Consider the following 20,183-nt stretch of genomic DNA (forward strand, 5'->3'; position numbering starts at 1 on the left):
GTGGCCGACAAAGATGCAATCCATGGCTCCAAAACACAGGCCGAGTAAGCTCTTTCTAATGCATTAAAAAGTTAGCTACCTGGCATGCTATTCGTTTCTTATTGTTCTGAAAAATCTTGCAGTGGACGAGACGGGAGGCGCGGGCGGAGTCGATGGTGGTGTCGTCGAACAGCAGCGACCGTTCGCCCGGCAGGTGGTCAGACACGGTGCAGAGCTTGCCAAGGGAGCAGGGATCGGAGAGTTTCACCGGGAGAGATTGATCGACGGGGAGGTCTTTTTAAACTTTCTCTTCGATCGAAATTTCGCATTTGAATTAATTGTAGAAAATGGTGTGTAAATGTTTGCTATTTAGAAGAAGAAGAATTAGCTGCTAGGTTGAATGAAAATTTTTCATTTTAAATCTTAATTCAAATTGAAACAATATTTTCTACTTCCCTCAGATTTCGGTCACTTGCATGAAAATTAACACACTTCAATAATAAGAGAATCATAAAATTGATTGATATTCCGGGGCCTTTTGTAAATTGGTTAACCTAATTCATTCAATGTTTTATTTAATTTCTGAAAAGGACATTGAGCAGCTACTAACTTACCTCAGCTTCACCCAGAAGATGCTTGTGAACAAGTAGCTTTTTGAGGCAGCATTACTAACTTCGAAAGCAAAAGGAAATTTTTGCCAAATTAGAAAACACTTTTTAGATGCAAACACAAAAGGATGAAGCAACCACTTTAACTCACAACCTTATCATGTATATGTTTTCTTTTCTTTTTTGAATTTGTCATATCACCGTATTCATATCTCTGTATTGCAATTTGCATTCCATATTCATATATCTGCTTCATAGAACAAGAATTACTGATTGTTCTTTCTCAAAAAAAAAAAAAGAATTACTGATTGAAAGTCATTAAGAAACAAAATTAAGGTCTCTCAATACGGAGCCTCCATTAGTGCATGAGGTTATAAATGTATGAAAAAGCATGCATTGAAATAAAACCTTTTTTGTTTTTTGTTTTTTTTTCTTTTTGCTGAGCTTCTCTACATGCTTCTACTTCAATCACTACTGTTTATTGTTTAAAATTTGCCTAATTCCGGCCACCTGATCAAAAGGTATCGACCATTTGAACTCAGCTTATTTAGGATGCATTTTGAGCAAAATAAGACAATGTCAATGAGAAGAAAATCTGAAAAAAAAATAATGACTAGGGCCACTAGGCTACATAGTTACCTTCTCCAACTCAAAAACTCACATAAAGCAAAACATTACAATGGGCAAATACTTCTAGCATCCCTGATGCAACGAGGAGAATGAGACGCCTAACCATTCTGGCAGCAACTTGGTGGGTCATTTGGACGGAACGCAACAACACTGTCTTCCGCGAGTACCGCCCTAATGCTACCAGGGCTCTTGTGCGCGTCCATACCTTGACGAACGACTAGTCGGTCTTGCCTTGATGATCGCCAGGAATGACCTGTGATCCTCTTTTTTTCTCTTCTTGTTCCCCCACGCGTTTGTATTTCTCTATCTGTTCTCTCATTTTTGTATTTCTATCTTTCCTTTCTTGTTCATTTTCTCCTTTTTGCTTCCCCTTAGGAGGCCCTAGCTGCTTCCATCTTGTACGCTCAGTTCATTTTGCTTGATGAATGAAGCAGGTAGCTTGCTACATCTTTCTCAAAAAAAAAAAAAAAAAAAAAAATACANATACAATGGTAACACGGCAAATTATTACAAGATACATGTGGTGCAGCTGTGGTGACAAATTCCATGCAGAATAAAAACAAGAAACACACACAAAATAAGCAGGAATTAAATAAGAAAGCAGCGAGATAATATAAAGACCTTAGGTGCCATTAGCATACTCCTTCAAGAAAGTGGCCTTCGTCCAGCAATTTTTCCTTTCAGCCTCCTCCAACTTAACACTACCATCACGTATATGTCATCGAATAATTTATCAGTCATTTGAAAATAAGTGATCCTCCATGATCTCCGGAATAAGAAGGCAACATACACACCCCATAATCCTGTCGCAAATCCTGATCCCATTCCAAGATATAACCATATTGTCTCATGAGTTCCGTTGTTGTTGTCTCTTTTAGGATAAGGGTTTGCATCATCTTTGGAACAGTTATTTTCGGTAGGAGGTCCACAAAGATAATAGTTGCCGATGTATATTGACGGATCGTTAAGTCGGTCCAATTGACTTCCCGTTGGAATTCTTCCAGATAAATTGTTATAAGATAAATTCAAGTGGTTCAAAAATGTCAAAGCCGACAAGCTTTGTGGAATAGCACCTTGAAGCTCATTTAGGGAGAGGTCAAGCGATTCCAGATAGCGCATGTCACCTAACCTTTCCGGAATCATTCCAGTTAGATGATTTCCTGATAAATTCAAACTACGCAATAACACAAGTGCAACTATCTCTTCTGGAATTTGACCACTTAGATTGTTTTCTGAGAGGTCCAGAATCTTGAGAAGATAAATGGTGGTAGAATATTGATACTCTTCTCTGTGTATTACCACAAGCAAGTTACTACTGTAGTCAAAAGATGTAAAGTTGTTCTCGTCAATGGTATATCCATTTCCATCATAATTGTGAATTGCATCATAGGTCATAGCGCTAAAGTTACCAAAAGAGCGTGGTATTGATCCCGTCAAATTGTTATGCGCAAGATCCAAGAATTGGAGATGAGCAAGTCGTGCAAGTTCCGAAGGAATTTCTCCCACAAACATATTTGATCTCAACTGCAATATTACTAGATCCTGCAAGTTTTCACCTATCCATCTTGGGATTTCCCCTGTGAGTTTATTGTTGCTAACGTCAAGGAACAGCAAATTATTGGAATGTTGCAATTCCAAAGGAAGTTCTCCATAGAAGTTGTTATTGTTGAGGTGCAATATTGTGAGCGAGCTCAGTGAACCAATTGGAGAAGGAATTTTGCCGGCAAGATTGTTGTTTGACAAATCCAAGATTAAAAGGAATGAATTCTTCCAGCATTGAGGGAGTTCTCCTGATAAAGAGTTGTTTGAAAGATCTAGAACTTCTAGATATATTAGTTCACATATATAAGATGGGATACTACCGTTAATCTGATTGCTTGATAGTAACAAAAAATTTAACTGCGAAATATTGGAGAGTGGTGAGAGGGGTCCTGATATAGAATTTTCTGAGAGATCTAATATTTTAAGCGTGTTTGGCAAAGACGGAATTGGGCCTTCGAGTCTGTTAGACCTCCAAATAAAACGTTCTAGGATTGTAGATTGCAAGGACACGGGCAACTTGCCTCTAATCTGATTATAGGAGAGATCTACAAAACGATATGGCAAATTCCAAAACCATTCAGGAATGGTATCTGCAATGCTAGTGTTGGGCAGGCTTAGATCAACAAGTAGCATTTGCGATCGAAGCCACGCTGGAAATTGAGGATGCGAAAATTGACAAGAATCTAAAATAAGATATGAAAGTTGAAATGGAGGGATCCAATTTTGATCCATGTCAATCATCAATGAATTTGGGCCTAAGATCAACGTGTCCAACTTTGATAGGTTGGCAAAATGAGCTTCAGATACGACACCTTGCAAGGAATTATAAGAGAGGTCTAACCATTGAAAATTTGAGTGTCTCCCAATTCCACTAGGAATAGGCCCTCCTAGTGAATTATTTCTAAGATCAAGAATGCTTAGATTCTTCATCTCCTCTAGCCATCCAAATAAACTTCCATGAAGCTTGTTATTTTGTAACATTAGTTGCTCCATATTCTTCCATGAGCAATGCAACTGCCCCATCAACTCTGCAATATCTCCACCGATGCCAACAGAACTCAAGTCTATATTTACTAAATTGCACAAATTTTGAATTGATCTAGGTATGCCACCGTCAAAATCATTAGATCCTAGCAATAGGGTGTTCAAAGAAGTTAAGTTTCCAAGTGAGTCTGGGATCTTCCCATGAAATCCAGAATATCTGAGATCAAGATAGGAAAGCTTGGTAAGATTCCATAGCCAAGTTGGCAGAATGGTATTGAAGGGACCATTTTCACTAATAGCAAGAAATTTCAGGGATGTGAAATTGAGATAAGAAAGAGATGTTGGAATGTTAGTAAGATGGCATGCTGATAAAACTAATTCTTGTAGAAAGTGCAACGTGTTTACTGCTTCTAACCAATCTGTAGCATTGGATAGGTTTAGCAGGCTTAAATGAAGAACCCTAATAGAAGACAAGTGAGAGAGCCATGAAAGGTCACCAACACAAGGGTTGTAGGAAGCAAAAGCGTCACTCAAACGCAGAGTATGCAGTCGAGAGAGATTACTAATCTGAAGAGGCGTTTCACAAGTGAAGAGCGAACGAGAAAGGTCGATATAACGAAGATTAGATAGGTTGCCAAGTTGCTCAGGTATCTCACCCCCGAAATTAGAACCGGAGAGATCAAGATGCATCAAGCTTTTTAACGAACCGATAAATTTCGGGATAGAGATTCCACCAAAATCATTCCCACTAAGATCGAGGCGACTCAAATGACTTAAAACAAGTAAAGATGGATTGATCTCACCGCGCAGGGAATTATAATCTGACCAATTGGAATGCCCGAAATATTTGTTTCGAAGGTTGAGCTTCAAAACGTGGCCGGTGTTGTTGTCGCAAACTACTCCCTTCCAAGTGCTACAACAATCTCGACCGGCCCATGAAGACAAGCGATTGCTCGTATCGATAATACCAGCTTTGAAGGTTAGGAGTGCCTCCTTTTCGATCTCGAAGCACCCGCTTGTAAGGATACCATGATGGCCTAAAAGCCATAGTGCGAGTAGAAGTAGCAAACGGTATTGCATGGTTGTGGTCCTCGTTACCAGTATATTTTACAGCTCTACACAGTGGCAATGGCTACTATATATATATATATATAGATCCAGGTACAATATTTGCGTATATTTATTGATGCTAGTGTCTGCTACATCCCTTCATTTGTGCATCTCTCTCTCTCTTCTACACAGTCCTTGTCTATGTCGACATCTAATTAACTATTCCCACAACAAAAGGGAAAAAGAAAGAGAGGAATACTTCAATACTTCATATAAATCTTGACCATTTATTTTTCTTAATAGATGGTTTAGATTTAATATGATTCTAGAGGTGACCTGCTATTGAAGCATAGATACCATTCACCAGGTACCCATTTAAAGGGTATTTTAGTCTTTGTAAAATAGTTTGGTCCACAAAACCGGTTTTATCCAACTAAGAATATTGTGATCCTCTTAAATACCTATAATAATAGTTGAATTTTAAATTACAACAAAACTGTAAATTTAAATTCAAAACAACATAAAATTAAATTTAAATTCAATATTTTTTTGAGATGGATACTTAATAAATTAGGTATCATCTAATTTGGTAAGTTATCAAAGTAAATAAGATATTTAATATTTAAAGGATACTGACAAATTTGGTATATATTAGGTATCATCTAATTTGGTAAGTTATCAAAGTAAATAAGATATTTAATATTTAAAGGATGCTGACAAATTTGGTATATACTAATTTTTTTTTCCAATATTGCCATGTTAATTAATTCAAATCGGTAACTTGTTCAACAAGTTACTTAATGTAAATCCCAACTATACCCTTTACTAATTAAGGAATTAAATTTTAATACTTATGGTGTATTGAAGCATTCCTCAAAGAAAAAAAGAGGGCTTGGAACTTTACCGACTCTTCCAAATAAACTTTTAACAGTTAATTAAGCCTATGTACATACAAATTAATAACTAAATCATACCTATACTCATAAGAAGAGTATAATAGCCCTACTATATATATATATATATATATATATAGAGTTGAGCTAGAATACTCTCAAAAGCACCATGGGGGTGGTGTTTTTGAGTTTTTAGCCATTGGATGGAGATATGTGAGGTTGAGATGATGGTGGTAGGTGGTGGTAGGTGCTGGTAGGTGGAATAGTGTTTGATCTAACGGCTATTAGTAATCAAGAAGTAGATCCAATAGCTAAAAACCTAATAGCACCATGGGGGTGATACTTGTAAAAGTACCTGGAACTGAGTTTAAATCCTCTTGTTTCGAAACTTAGACGTACCTGGAACTGAAGTTTCTACACTGAGAATATTGACTAACTATTATATACCGATCCTTGACTTTAATATAACTAAGCCTACATCGACCGTCCCTAGAGCAAGTGGCAAAGGGCTTGGTGGTTGGTACCTGAAATCCAAGTTTGAATCCTAGTTGATTCACATTTCGTTTATTTCTAAATGAAATAAACGAAGCGGGTAGCGTGCTACCTATCTCTCAAAAAAAAAAAAAAAAAAAAAAAAAAATATAACTAAGCCTACATATCTATGGCTGAGGCCCGAAGATCCCCCAGAATGCCCAAGAAATATACATAAGATGAAATTTTGGGTTAACTTGTGGGGCTGAGAAGCATCAACGAGGAAAGGAGTAACTTTCATTGACCCCAATAATGCATGGAACGGTCTCTCTCTAGACTATTAATTTAAAGAGTTTTAGCGAGAGAACCAATTACAACTATATATAGTTGGGACCCATTGGGAGGAATAATGAATACAACAGAGTATAGAAGAGGATAAAGACCCCGAGTCATTGATGCGAGTATAATTAGTACGCGTGTCGTATAGAAGAGGCTAAAGATAAAGACCCCGAGTCAATGATGCCGAATATTAATTATTACGTGCACCAGGTGCACCGGATTGTTTATACATTGTTAGCCGTAATTAGCAATGCTTTAAAATTTGGGTCGAATAATGACCCAAAATTGTTATTGGATCAGGGGTAACTAGTTTAACCACTGAGTCACTAGTTAATTAAAACAGTGAGGTTAGTATGACGTCATAAATATGCAATGAGTATTTTTTAAATTTTATTATATGAAAAATATACATATATTATTATTTTAGTATCTTACTGAATTATAAAATATTAGTTTTTAAACCAAATTAAGTAGATACAAGTTGTCAAGTTTCACATAGTATAAGACTAAATTGTGTTAATAGAAAATAAAATAAGTTAAATTAATTTTAACTTGCTGGATTTTTTTTAATATGACTTAATCAAAAAAACATCCTGTCAATTTGATTAAAACAGAATCGGTGAACGGCCGGTTCGAACGATTCAGAGTAATTTTTTGAATTATCGGAATCAAAGGGTTAAGGTGAACTGTTTTATAGCTTGGGTTCACGGTAGAGCCAGTCGAAGCAACCGATTTGACAGGTTTGGTAATAAGTACACCTGTCTTAAAAATGGAATCCGATTGACGTAACGTACAAATCTAAAATGATTGGATATAGAAATTCATGAATTTTAAAATTTTGTTATCTCGACGGAAAGTAGTCCAAAATTCAGGTATGAAGGGATGTTGTTATTTGATCTACAAGAAACAGGAGTCAAAGAACTTTTGAATTCCTATATACAACTCTTCTAATTTTTTTTGAGGATGAAAACTGAAAAAAAAATAATGGACCGTAGATTATCTACATGTGGCTAACAAAAGACATTCTATCCCAAGTGTAGACTATATATGTGGCTAACAAATTATATAAATTAAGAAATATATATAAAAAAGAAAAATTAGATTTGACTTGTCGGCCCAATGTTTTACATATCGGGTAGGTTAATTTGGCCGATGATAAAGCTTCAATGAGGAGCTCGCTTACGATGTCTATTGGAGAGTTTTTAATTCGCTGTCATGTGTTAGTTTTGTTTTCATCTAATAATTTATTAATATTTTTTAATACTAAAATTCAAAAATATTAAATTCTAGAGAAAATAATTATAATTTTTAGATAGAGATAAAGGTGACACATGATGACGTATTGCGTCTCCTTAACGGCACGTTGTTGAGAAGCTCCTGCTAAAGTGTCTATTCATGGGGCGAACAGTGCCAACATAACTACTAATCAAAGCCGTGAGAGACTGAGCAAGTTGAGATAATCCTCACATGACCTGATTTGACCTGACCCAACTACTAATCAAAGTCCTAAGAGACTGAGCAAGTTGAGATAATACTCGCATGACCCGATCTGATCCAACTACTAATCAAAACCGGGAGAGACTGAGCAAGTTGAGATAATCATCGCATGACTGGTCATCCGATCCGGCGGGAATTTTTTTTCGAATTGGGCTTGAAGTTCAAACAGTTAAAAAAAAAAAAAAAATTCAGCATCACGTACGTTTGGCTCTGTAGAGCCAATTTCATCTATTGATACTTGTGCAGTCGATCCATGTGCTTTCCTTCGACGCCAAATTGTGGCGAGGAAAAGGGAGAGATTTTTAATTGATCGCCGGAAAATAAATTTAGTAGTTCGATTTGAATTATAATTATTAATCAATTTATCCTTTCTATTAAATTTAATAGTTTTATCTGCTACGTGCCATTTATTATTTCCGCATTATTACTAAAAAAAAGTTTCAAAAGCAATTAAATTTGATGAATTACTAATAAATATTTTATTAAAACTTTTAATTTAATTTGCTAAACACATTTAGGACTGGTTTGGTTCATATATTTTTGACTTTGGAATCAGAATGGAATTAAGTAATTTCAACAGTTTTTGTTTGTTTTATGACAGGAATTAAATTTTGATTCTCATTCAACTCGGAAATGAAATAATCTAATCTATTTATGACCCAATCCAGTTTAAATTCTAGGGATAATTGCCTATATACTCCTCATATGTTTGAAAATATCCGATTTACCCCTACCTTTTTTTTTTTCTTTCTAAAATACCCCTCATATATTCCACCGTTATTGCAAAATACTCCCGCAGTTATCTCCTTTTAAGTTAATCTGGGTTAAACGTGAGTTAAATATCTACCACAGTTAAAAAATTAAAATGCCAATTTTGCCCTTAACTTAAGGGTAAATAAGAAAGGTTGGTGACAGTAGAGGGGTATATTGGAAAAGACCAAAAGTCAAAACACTTTTTGTGCCCTGATTATAAGGGCAAATAAGAAAGACAATGATGGTAGAAAGGTATATTTGAAAGGGCAAAATAGTAATTTTATAGAGATAATAAAATTACTTAACAGATTTTAACTCTAAGGGTATATTAGAAATATGTTAGAACGTAGGAAGGATATTTTTAATATTAGCCTTCTAAGAAGGATAAATCGAAAAGTCGGAAACTTTTCAGGGATATATAAGCAATTGCCCCTAAATTCTAAATTGATCCAATCCCAAGTAAATCGTTGAAAATCCTCTCTAACAAACACTTTGCCCTTCCTTTCCTTCATCTCCATCCTTTTCCACAATCAAATCTCTCTCTATAATTTCGATTCCAATAATAAACCAAGCTTTTTGGATGATTTGTCTTTCTTTTTTTTTTTTTTAATTCTAATACAATTTAATTTAATTTTTTATTTTTATTCAAGTACAAACCAAACATACCCATAATTCTAACAAATCAAAAGGCCTCAATCCATGTTAAAGTTGAGGGGGCTATTTCAAACTAGCCTATAGCTGAGGGGGGCTTTAAATTTTCTCAAAAAAAAAATATATATATATAAAAAAATAAAAAAAATAAAAAATAAAAAATAAGAAAAAAACTTGCGGAATGTAATAATAGCCTCACAAGGTTTGGTGCGCGAGGTCTAACAAGTACGTGCATAAATTGTCATAAAGTCGGCAATGTAGGATCTGTCGTCACCGACTTAGCCATCAATAAACAGAAAATACTTTTTTTTTTTGCGCCGACTTTATGTAACTAAGACTTGCAGCAGATCCGTGATGGGTGTTGCGCTGCCGATTATTTGGGTCAAGTTCATATCCGACAAAAGGGTTTGTTTCGAATGTGATTTCGCGTGTGTAGATGTAGCCGGCGCAGATGCATCTTGCAGGATTTTACAAGTCAGAAAATGATAAAATTTTTGAAATGTATCACTTTATTATTCTATTTAATGATAAATTTTTACAATAAAATAAAGCTAAAATTTATAGGATAGTAAAGTAAAATAAGCTAGCCACAGGGGTCTTTTTTGAAGTTTATTCTAAAGTTTAATATTTGAAGTGGAGCTTTGTAAATGGGAAGGAAGTTAAGAGTAGAAGATATAATAAAGGTGGAAAATAAGTTAAATTTGATAAAATAGTTTCTCACCATAAAATTATTTAGAAATGTAAATTGTTAATTAAGAGGAATGCTTCAATACACCATAAATATTAAAATCTAACTCTTAATTAGTAAATGATATAGTTGGGTTTTACATGAAATAACCTGTTGAATAGGTTACTGATTTAAATTAGTTAATATGACAACATTTTTTTAAAAAAAATAGTAGTATATACTAAATTTGTCAGCATTCTATAAATATTAAATATCTTATTTACTTTTGTTACTTACCAAATTAGATAATACCTAATTTGTTAAGTATCCAGCTCAAAAAAATATTGAATTTAAATTTAATTTTTGAAGTTGGTATTGTAATATAAAATTTTCATTTTGAAATTTATATTAAACTTCTAAATTTAAATCTAAAATAAACTTTTAATCTTAAAGAGAAATTTTAATTTTTGATTTAAATTGAAATTTTGAATTGGAACTGAAAGTTTTATTTGAAATTTATGTTTTATATTTAAAAAATTAATTTGATTTATAATTACGTTTTAAATGTTGTTTTGAATTTAAATTTACAGTTTGGTTATAATTTGAAATCCAACTATTGTAGTAGGCATTTGAGAAGGGGTAACGGTATTATTAGTTGGATAAAATTGATTTTATAGGCCAAACTATTTTGTAAAGACCAAAANACTGAAAGTTTTATTTGAAATTTATGTTTTATATTTAAAAAATTAATTTGATTTATAATTACGTTTTAAATGTTGTTTTGAATTTAAATTTACAGTTTGGTTATAATTTGAAATCCAACTATTGTAGTAGGCATTTGAGAAGGGGTAACGGTATTAATAGTTATAACTCTGGCATCCCCCGAATTAACCGCTAGCTTGGTAAATAGTTGAATTAATCTTATTAGCCAGCATCAATTAATTACATTTCTCAAAAAAAAAAAAAAAATAATTACATAGCAAGAATTAATGATTACCGCACTTCCTCAAATAAATGATTACTGCACTTGTAGTAGAGATTCGTACTAAGCAAAATATTATATTGAGGGAAACAATTTGTGAATTTACAATACCAAACAACATATAAAAATTATTTAAATTATGGACTATTTTGATTTGACTTTCTAATATTTCAAAATTTTAATTTTACTATTTAATCTTTTAATTTTTTTGATTTGAGTCAGTTGGCAGCACTTTGACTTCAAATTTTAAATTAATTATTTACTTCATAATTTAATTACTTACTATATGGGAAAATTTATTGCATGCACCAGGTACACCAGATTGCTTATGCATTATTAGTTATAATTAGTAATTGTTAAATATAAAAACATAAAAAATATATCCTTTTACTTTTAGATAACAACAATTGTTTCTTATAATTTAACAGTAATACTTGTCTTAATATTCGAAAACTAATATGATGGATGCAATTTACGACATCTAAAATATTTATAAATAAATGTTAGTAAGTTTCGAAGACTTGTTATATTAGCAGAAAGTAGTTCAAAATGCAACAATATGGAAAGGTATTATATTATTTTGATCTATAAGAAATAGTCACTTAATTAGTAAATTTTAAATTCTTATATATAACTTTTAAATTTCGTCTAATATATTAGATTTTAATTTTGAAGTACCTATAATTGAATTTTAGAAGTGCGGTGCACAATACGCCAATTGCGGTACTAACTTCTTCAGCGATAAAGATTGAAAAATAATAATAAACTGCAGACTGTTTATATCATTATATGTGACTAACAAAAGGTATTTAATGCAAGTAAGTCCGATAAAATAAATAAAAAAAATCAGATTTGACCTACCCGCTGGTCGGATTTTTCAAATATCAGATTGGCTAATACAGAGCAGAAACCGGTTGAAGCAACTAATAATTAATAATTGTAAATCAAAATTAATTCGATAGAAATTACTTTTTCAACATCTAAACCAAAAAGGCTTCAAATTGTGGCTGGGAAAAGCGATAATTTTAATTGATCACCTGAGAATGATGATGCAAACATATATGTAGAAGCTAGGATCAATCGGTGTCCGAGATCAAAATGTACCTACATGATCGTTTGGTGAAGATGAATGGACAACCCCCCATCNGAAAATATTTATCTTTATTTGGGAATAAATTATTACTTAGTTAATTATTTAAAATGATTGGTTGAAAATTAAAAAAATTTAAAACTCACATCACTCCTGTAATTTTCTTCGCTCTTAGATATTGATGCTTTAAAATAGAACATATTATTTTCCTATTGTCACTTCTGTAATTTTCATTTCGTAATTTTTTTCCCTTCTGTCACTCATGTAACTTTTCATCTTCATGCAACAAAGTTTTTTTTCTTTATATTTTTTTGAAATCCAACATCTATATATTTTTTAATCTTAAAAGCGACAGTATGAACATAATATATGTGTGCTTACTCTAATTTGTGTTAAATATGAAAGTTTAGTTGATCTCATTATATGCTTAAATATTAATGTCATTTGTAATTTTTCATATCAATTTTAGTTATCATTTTATTTAGCACATCAATATATAAATGTTAGCCGTGCATCGCACGGGTGAAAATCTAGTTAGTTAATAGAGCAGGAATGAATATATATTTTTTATTATTCTATATTATTATATTAGCCGTGCATCGCACGGGTGAAAATCTAGTTAGTTAATATGACAATATTTTTTTTTAAAAAAATAGTAGTATATACTAAATTTGTCAGCATTCTATAAATATTAAATATCTTATTTACTTTTGTTACTTACCAAATTAGATAATACCTAATTTATTAAGTATCCAGCTCAAAAAAATATTGAATTTAAAATTAATTTTTGAAGTTGGTATTGTAATGTAAAATTTTCATTTTGAAATTTATATTAAACTTCTAAATTTGAATCTAAAATAAACTTTTAATCTTAAAGCGAAATTTTAATTTTTGATTTAAATTGAAATTTTGAATTGGAACTGAAAGTTTTATTTGAAATTTGTGTTTTATATTTAAAAAATTAATTTGATTTATAATTATGTTTTAAATGTTGTTTTGAATTTAAATTTACAGTTTGATTATAATTTAAAATCCAACTATTGTAGTAGGCATTTGAGAAGGGGTAACGGTATTATTAGTTGGATAAAATTGATTTTATAGGCCAAACTATTTTGTAAAGACCAAAATACCCTTTAAATGGGTCATGGAGAACGGTATCTATGCCTCAATAGTAGGTCACCTCTAGAATCATATTAAATCTAAACCATCTATTAAGAAAAATAATGGTTAAGATTTATATGGTGTATTAAAGCATTACTCATTAATTAATAGTTATAACTCTGGCATCCCCCGAATTAACCGCTAGCTTGGTAAATAGTTGAATTAATCTTATTAGCCAGCATCAATTAATTACATTTCTCAAAAAAAAAAAAAAAATAATTACATAGCAAGAATTAATGATTACCGCACTTCCTCAAATAAATGATTACTGCACTTGTAGTAGAGATTCGTACTAAGCAAAATATTATATTGAGGGAAACAATTTGTGAATTTACAATACCAAACAACATATAAAAATTATCTAAATTATGGACTATTTTGATTTGACTTTCTAATATTTCAAAATTTTAATTTTACTATTTAATCTTTTAATTTTTTTGATTTGAGTCAGTTGGCAGCACTTTGACTTCAAATTTTAAATTAATTATTTACTTCATAATTTAATTACTTACTATATGGGAAAATTTATTGCATGCACCAGGTACACCAGATTGCTTATGCATTATTAGTTATAATTAGTAATTGTTAAATATAAAAACATAAAAAATATATCTTTTTACTTTTAGATAACAACAATTGTTTCTTATAATTTAACAGTAATACTTGTCTTAATATTCGAAAACTAATATGATGGATGCACGACATCTAAAATATTTATAAATAAATGTTAGTAAGTTTCGAAGACTTGTTATATTAGCAGAAAGTAGTTCAAAATGCAACAATATGGAAAGGTATTATATTATTTTGATCTATAAGAAATAGTCACTTAATTAGTAAATTTTAAATTCTTATATATAACTTTTAAATTTCGTCTAATATATTAGATTTTAATTTTGAAGTACCTATAATTGAATTTTAGAAGTGCGGTGCACAATACGCCAATTGCGGTACTAACTTCTTCAGCGATAAAGATTGAAAAATAATAATAAACTGCAGACTGTTTATATCATTATATGTGACTAACAAAAGGTATTTAATGCAAGTAAGTCCGATAAAATAAATAAAAAAAATCAGATTTGACCTACCCGCTGGTCGGATTTTTCAAATATCAGATTGGCTAATACAGAGCAGAAACCGGTTGAAGCAACTAATAATTAATAATTGTAAATCAAAATTAATTCGATAGAAATTACTTTTTCAACATCTAAACCAAAAAGGCTTCAAATTGTGGCTGGGAAAAGCGATAATTTTAATTGATCACCTGAGAATGATGATGCAAACATATATGTAGAAGCTAGGATCAATCGGTGTCCGAGATCAAAATGTACCTACATGATCGTTTGGTGAAGATGAATGGACAACCCCCCATCAATGTGAAAGTGTGAAATTGGTCCCTCAACTTTTCTTTTCTTTTCTTTTTTTTAAAAAAAATTGAGACCTCTCAACGTCTCTCCTTTCTTGGGAGTTTTTATACTTAGGTAAAATAAAAATTTTATCACATTTAATTACTTTATTAGTTACTAATCATTAATTGAGATAGTTTTATCAAATTTAATAACTCTATTAATTAATAACTATTGACTTATATAGTTTTATTCTCTGAAAGTTATTAAAATCATTAATTTATTCGCTCGAGAGTTACTAAAACTATTAAATTTGGTGAAATCAACAATGAATTTGACAAAAAATCATAAGTTTGTTTCAGGGAAATCACTTAACTCTACGAAGTAAAAAGTTGAGAGGACTATTTTAGAATTGGATACAGTTGAGGGTGGTCTATATACATTTTTACCCAATCCTAATTAAGTCGGCATTATAAGATGTTTCGTCGCCGGGATTAGCTGGACAAACAGAAAAGATCGTGTTTTCAGCGCCGACTTCACTTGACAATGGAACGCCGCGAACACCAAGGGTAGTCGGCAAATGACGAGTTTCACTGCCGACTACTCGAGATGGAGTTCGTAGCCGGCAATGCGTTGCTTGAATTCTGATTTCTCTTCTTCCGATGTGGCCGACAAAGATGCAATCCATGGCTCCAAAACACAGGCCGAGTAAGCTCTTTCTAATGCATTAAAAAAGTAGTTAGCTACCTGGCATGCTATTCGTTTCTTACTGTTCTCTTCCTCTTCTATATCCTACTCAATCATGTGCAACTTTCAAAAATCCTTGAATTACAAGGTTGGCCAATTCCTCACAATGTCAAAAAATGATTATTAGAAAAAATACCTTGCTTAAATTTGAAAGCATAAATCAATTAGCTAGCAGAAACATAAAAGAGAATCAAAAAAGGGGTAATGCATATTTCTGAAACCAGAATGACATAAAAGTATTAATACTCAAAAAAGGTAAAAAAAGAAAAAAGTAAATCTCACAGGAAGTAGACATTATTATTAAGCAAACAATACACATAGGAGAATGTTGTGGACTTACAATGACAAATACCATACAAAAGAAAAACAAGAAACACACACGATACATAAAGATAAATTGTATAAATCAGACTTCATCCGCGCATTTTTCTATTCAACCTTGTCATTCTTATTCCTATTATCACATATATTTTGTCGTATAGCCTATCAATCATTTGAAAAAAGGCGCTACTCCAGTTCTCCTTGAAAATTAGGATACCGCACACGCCCCNCACACTCACACTTACACTCTTACACACTTGGTGTGGAGGCCTCACACCTATTTATAGGCCTCAACCTACATACATGAGTATTCTAGAGTATTCTAGAGCACTCATTTCTAGAACCTTCTAAAGTGCTCTATTAGCAAGTAGAGAGCACTTGTATCTAGAGTGTTCTATAAAAACATCGAGTACTTTGATCCTAGAGTTATCTAGAATGCTCCATTAGCTAGTAGAGAATTGGAAAGGGATAGAGCATTCTAGAATGTTCTATTAAAGAGAGAGGGAGAGTTGCCTCTTTCAATACTCCCCATCAACTCTAACTCTCTCTTAATGTTGCTCTGCTGAGCATTCCTAATTGCTTCCGGAACTCTTCTTTGCGGTGCTTAGTCCTTTGGTGAATATGTTGGCTATTTGCTCTTCTATTTTGATTCTGTTTCAGCGCCTGGATCCTTTCGTCCATCGCATTCCTCCACTCCTTGGTTGTAATTGCTTCTTCGTAGGAGGCCGGCTCTTTTGGAGTCTCTTCTTCTTCGGCGATAGCAACATTTGCATACTTAGGATTAGGTTTTCTTTGCCTAGAAGATCTTCGTAACTGCATACCTATGTCTTCAAGCTGGCTTGGCCGATATTCTTTTGGGGTTTGATAATGCACGCCAGTTCGCCAGGGTTCTGGAGACTTCTGGAGTTGCTGCTCGTCACTGGTTGACTCCGTAGAAGGTTGATCACTTTCTTCTTGCTCTGACGTCGTCTTCTTTTCTTCTTATACTTGCTCTCCAAGCTTTTCTTGTAGCTTGATTTCTATTTCTTCAGAGTCTGGCAGTATAACTTCTTGTGAGGACCACCAGGACGACGCTTCATCGAACACGACATTTCTCGACGTGTAACAACGACCGGTTGTTGGGTCACAGCATCTCCACCCTTTTCTTTCACTGTCGTATCCAACGAAGATACATCGTATCGCCTTCTTGTCGAATTTACTTCGAAGATGGTCCGGTACGAACACATAGCACACGCATCCGAAGACTCGAAAATGACTTACTGTGGGTTTGATTTTCCACAGTACTTGATAGGGTGAGATGAATCCTAACTTCGGTTGCGGCAGTCGGTTGATGACATGTGCTGCTGTTCTCATACATTCTGCCCAAAGTCTACCGGGCACATTCTTTGCATGCAACATGCTTCTACAAGTTTCTGCTAGATGTCTATTCTTTCTCTCAGCTATACCATTTTGTTGCGGAGTGCGAGGACATGTAAGCTGTCTTCTTATTTTGCACTCTCGCAAATAAGCTGAGAACTCTGTTGAGGTATATTCCCCTCCATTATCCGTGCGCAGGCATCGTATTTTATGACCGGTTTGGCTTTCAACTTTTTCTTTAAACTCTTTAAATTTTTGCAGCACTTCAGATTTCTCTTTAATAAAGTATACCCAGACGTACCTTGAGTAGTCGTCAATAAACGTCACCATGTAGCGCATGCCGCTAATTGATGTTTGCTTGACTGGTCCAAAAACATCAGAGTGCACGAGCTCGAGCGGTACCTTGGCTCTATATTTGGATTCAGTGTAGGGAAGTTGATGAGCCTTACCAAACTGGCATCCTGCGCAGATTGTGTCTCCTCGTACTTCAAGTTGAGGTAAGCCCTTAAGCATACTGCGCTCCATCATGATTTTCAGTTTGTGATAGCCCACATGTCCCAGTCTTGCATGCCACAAATCAGCAGTCTCACTTTTTCGAGTCTTTTCTACGTATGCTGATTCTGCAGACATTACGTATATAGACTCTACTTTCTTTCCTTCCATGATTTGTATATCAGATATCTTGGGACTGCGAAATACCTTGACATCTTGTGGCCCAAATACTACATAATTGCCCGATGCAGTCAGTTGTGATACTGATAAGAGATTTTTCTTCATACCTGGGACATGGTAGACGTTCTGTAGTTGTACTTGATGTGGGCTGAATCTGGGTGTGATGATTGTCTTTCCTATATGAGTGATTGGCAGCTTCGAGTTGTTAGCTGTCACCACTACTCTTCCTCCTTTATATTCTGTTGTGCTGAGCAGCTTGTCTCTATCACCGGTCATATGATTGGAACATCCAGAATTGATGATCCAATCTGTACTGTAATTCACCTCTCTTGGATTTTCTATTGTTGTGAGTGCATATACTGGTACCTGTTTTAGTAGCTTTTCCTTCTTAGCACTTGGCGTCATTTCCTTTGCAGCAGTGTTTTCTGACCTTTGTTCTTCAAGAGCCTCCTCCTTGTCTGAGTGACAGTCTTCTTCTGACTCCATGATGGCGAAGGAGGCTTGAGCATCCCACTCTTCTTCACTTTTGTATGCTGCTTGGTGGTCACCTGACGTTGCCATATTGCCTTGTACTTGTTTCTTCTTGTGCCAACAGTCTCGGGCGAAGTGTCCTTTCTTGCCGCAATTGTAACACTCTCCGCTACGTCGCCTGTCGCCTTTAAATTGCCAGGTATTTTGCTCCTTCTGGTTGTGGACTCCCCCTGTAAGGTGGCTCTCTCTCAACCTTTGTTTTGACCCACTGAACTCCTTCAGAGGCTTCACATTTCTTGGCCCTCCTGTTGCTCGACCTTTTCTTCTACTGCTGAAGAGTGCCTCCTCTTCAGTTTTCAATGAGACTCCAGCCATTTGTTTGGCTAGGGCCTCCTGATTAGCCAGTAAATTTTCTAGCTCCACCAACGTTGGTTGAGTGGGCCATCCTCGAATAGCAGTAATGAACCCGTTATATTCGGGTTTTAGGCCGTGAATAATAATTCTCTTCATCCGCTGATCACTAATTTTTGACTCTGGATCTAATTGGGATATTTCACGGCAAAGAGATTTTACCTTCATGAAGTACTGGCTAATCGTCATGTTGCCCTGAGCTATCGTCATCAGCTCATTTTCCAGCAGTTGAAGTCGAGCATCGTTCTTCTTTGAAAATAACGAGGCGAGGGTGTCCCATGCAGCCTTGGGTGTATCTGCTTCTTTGATATGCTCCAGCAGCTCTTCTTCGATTGTAGTCTTCAGGACGAACATCGCCTTCCCTGCCTTGATACGCCACTTTCTGAACGCTTCTGCATTCTCCTTCGGTGGTGGAGTTGTTTCAGCACCACCGATAACCTCCCATAGATCCTGCCCCTGTAGGTAGGACTCGATGCAGGTTTGCCAATAACCATAATTATGGTTATTTAGCTTCTTAATTCCGCTAGTTGTACCAGCAAGATCTGCCATAGTGACTTGGTGATTGCCCAGCAGTCAACCAAGTAAGTCTGGTCCCAGACCAACCAACTTCACAGTCCCAGACTGTGCACCAGCAGAATCTCTGCTTATATCGGTATTTAACTGCCTGCACTGGCAGAATATCACCGACTTAACTAGCAGAATATTTCCTACAATCTGGCTCTGATACCAAAATGTAGAGAACCGGCGTACCAGGCTGATAATGAAACTCTCTTTATTACACACAAAATAACTCTCATTCACATACACCCATAATACTACAAACTTCACAACAATTCCTCACCTCACACCCTTTCTCCACTACTACCTCACTCACACTCTTCACTCTCACTCTCACTCTCACTCTTTCACACCACCTCACACTCACACTTACACTCTTACTCTCACTCTTTCACACCACCTCACACTCACACTTACACTCTTACACACTTGGTGTGGAGGCCTCACACCTATTTATAGGCCTCAACCTACATACATTAGTATTCTAGAGTATTCTAGAGCACTCATTTCTAGAACCTTCTAAAGTGCTCTATTAGCAAGTAGAGAGCATTTGTATCTAGAGTGTTCTATAAAAATATCGAGTACTTTGATCCTAGAGTTTTCTAGAATGCTCCATTAGCTAGTAGAGAATTGGAAAGGGATAGAGCATTCTAGAATGTTCTATTAAAGAGAGAGGGAGAGTTGCCTCTTTCAGTTGATACTTGTTGTTCTGAAGGTTAAGCTTTACAACATGGCCGGTGTTGTTGTCGCAAACTACTCCCTTCCAAGTGCTACAACAGTCCCGACCGGTCCACGAAGACAATCGACCGCCGGTATCGATAATACCAGCTTTGAAGGCGAGGAGCGCCTCCCTTTCGATCTCGAAGCACCCAATCCCACTTGTTAGGATGGTTTGATAGCCTAAAAGCCATAGTGTGAAAGTAAATAGCAACTGGTACTGCATGGTTATAGTCCTTGTAGCAGCTATGTTTCACTAATCAAAGCAATAGCATCGGCTATATAGTAGA

General features: G+C 34.5%; 1 protein-coding gene across 3 annotated transcripts; it reads right to left on the bottom strand.

Annotated features, from left to right (window-relative positions):
• Positions 1,112-4,983, bottom strand: LOC109728919 (leucine-rich repeat receptor protein kinase MSP1-like). 3 transcript variants are annotated; one of them, XM_020259466.1, is made up of 2 exons: positions 1,839-4,983; positions 1,112-1,659 (listed from the first exon to the last, which is right to left on the bottom strand). In XM_020259466.1, the coding sequence occupies exon 1, from the start codon at positions 4,821-4,823 to the stop codon at positions 1,863-1,865; it is 2,961 nt and encodes a 986-aa protein (XP_020115055.1). In that variant the 5' UTR covers positions 4,824-4,983; the 3' UTR covers positions 1,112-1,659; positions 1,839-1,862. The 3 variants fall into 3 exon arrangements, with proteins under 3 accessions (XP_020115055.1, XP_020115054.1, XP_020115053.1); XM_020259465.1 differs by having other exon boundaries at positions 1,112-1,669; XM_020259464.1 differs by having other exon boundaries at positions 1,112-1,665; positions 1,839-4,982.

This window comes from Ananas comosus, linkage group 25, assembly GCF_001540865.1.
Source record: "Ananas comosus cultivar F153 linkage group 25, ASM154086v1, whole genome shotgun sequence".
Taxonomy (NCBI): domain Eukaryota; kingdom Viridiplantae; phylum Streptophyta; class Magnoliopsida; order Poales; family Bromeliaceae; genus Ananas; species Ananas comosus.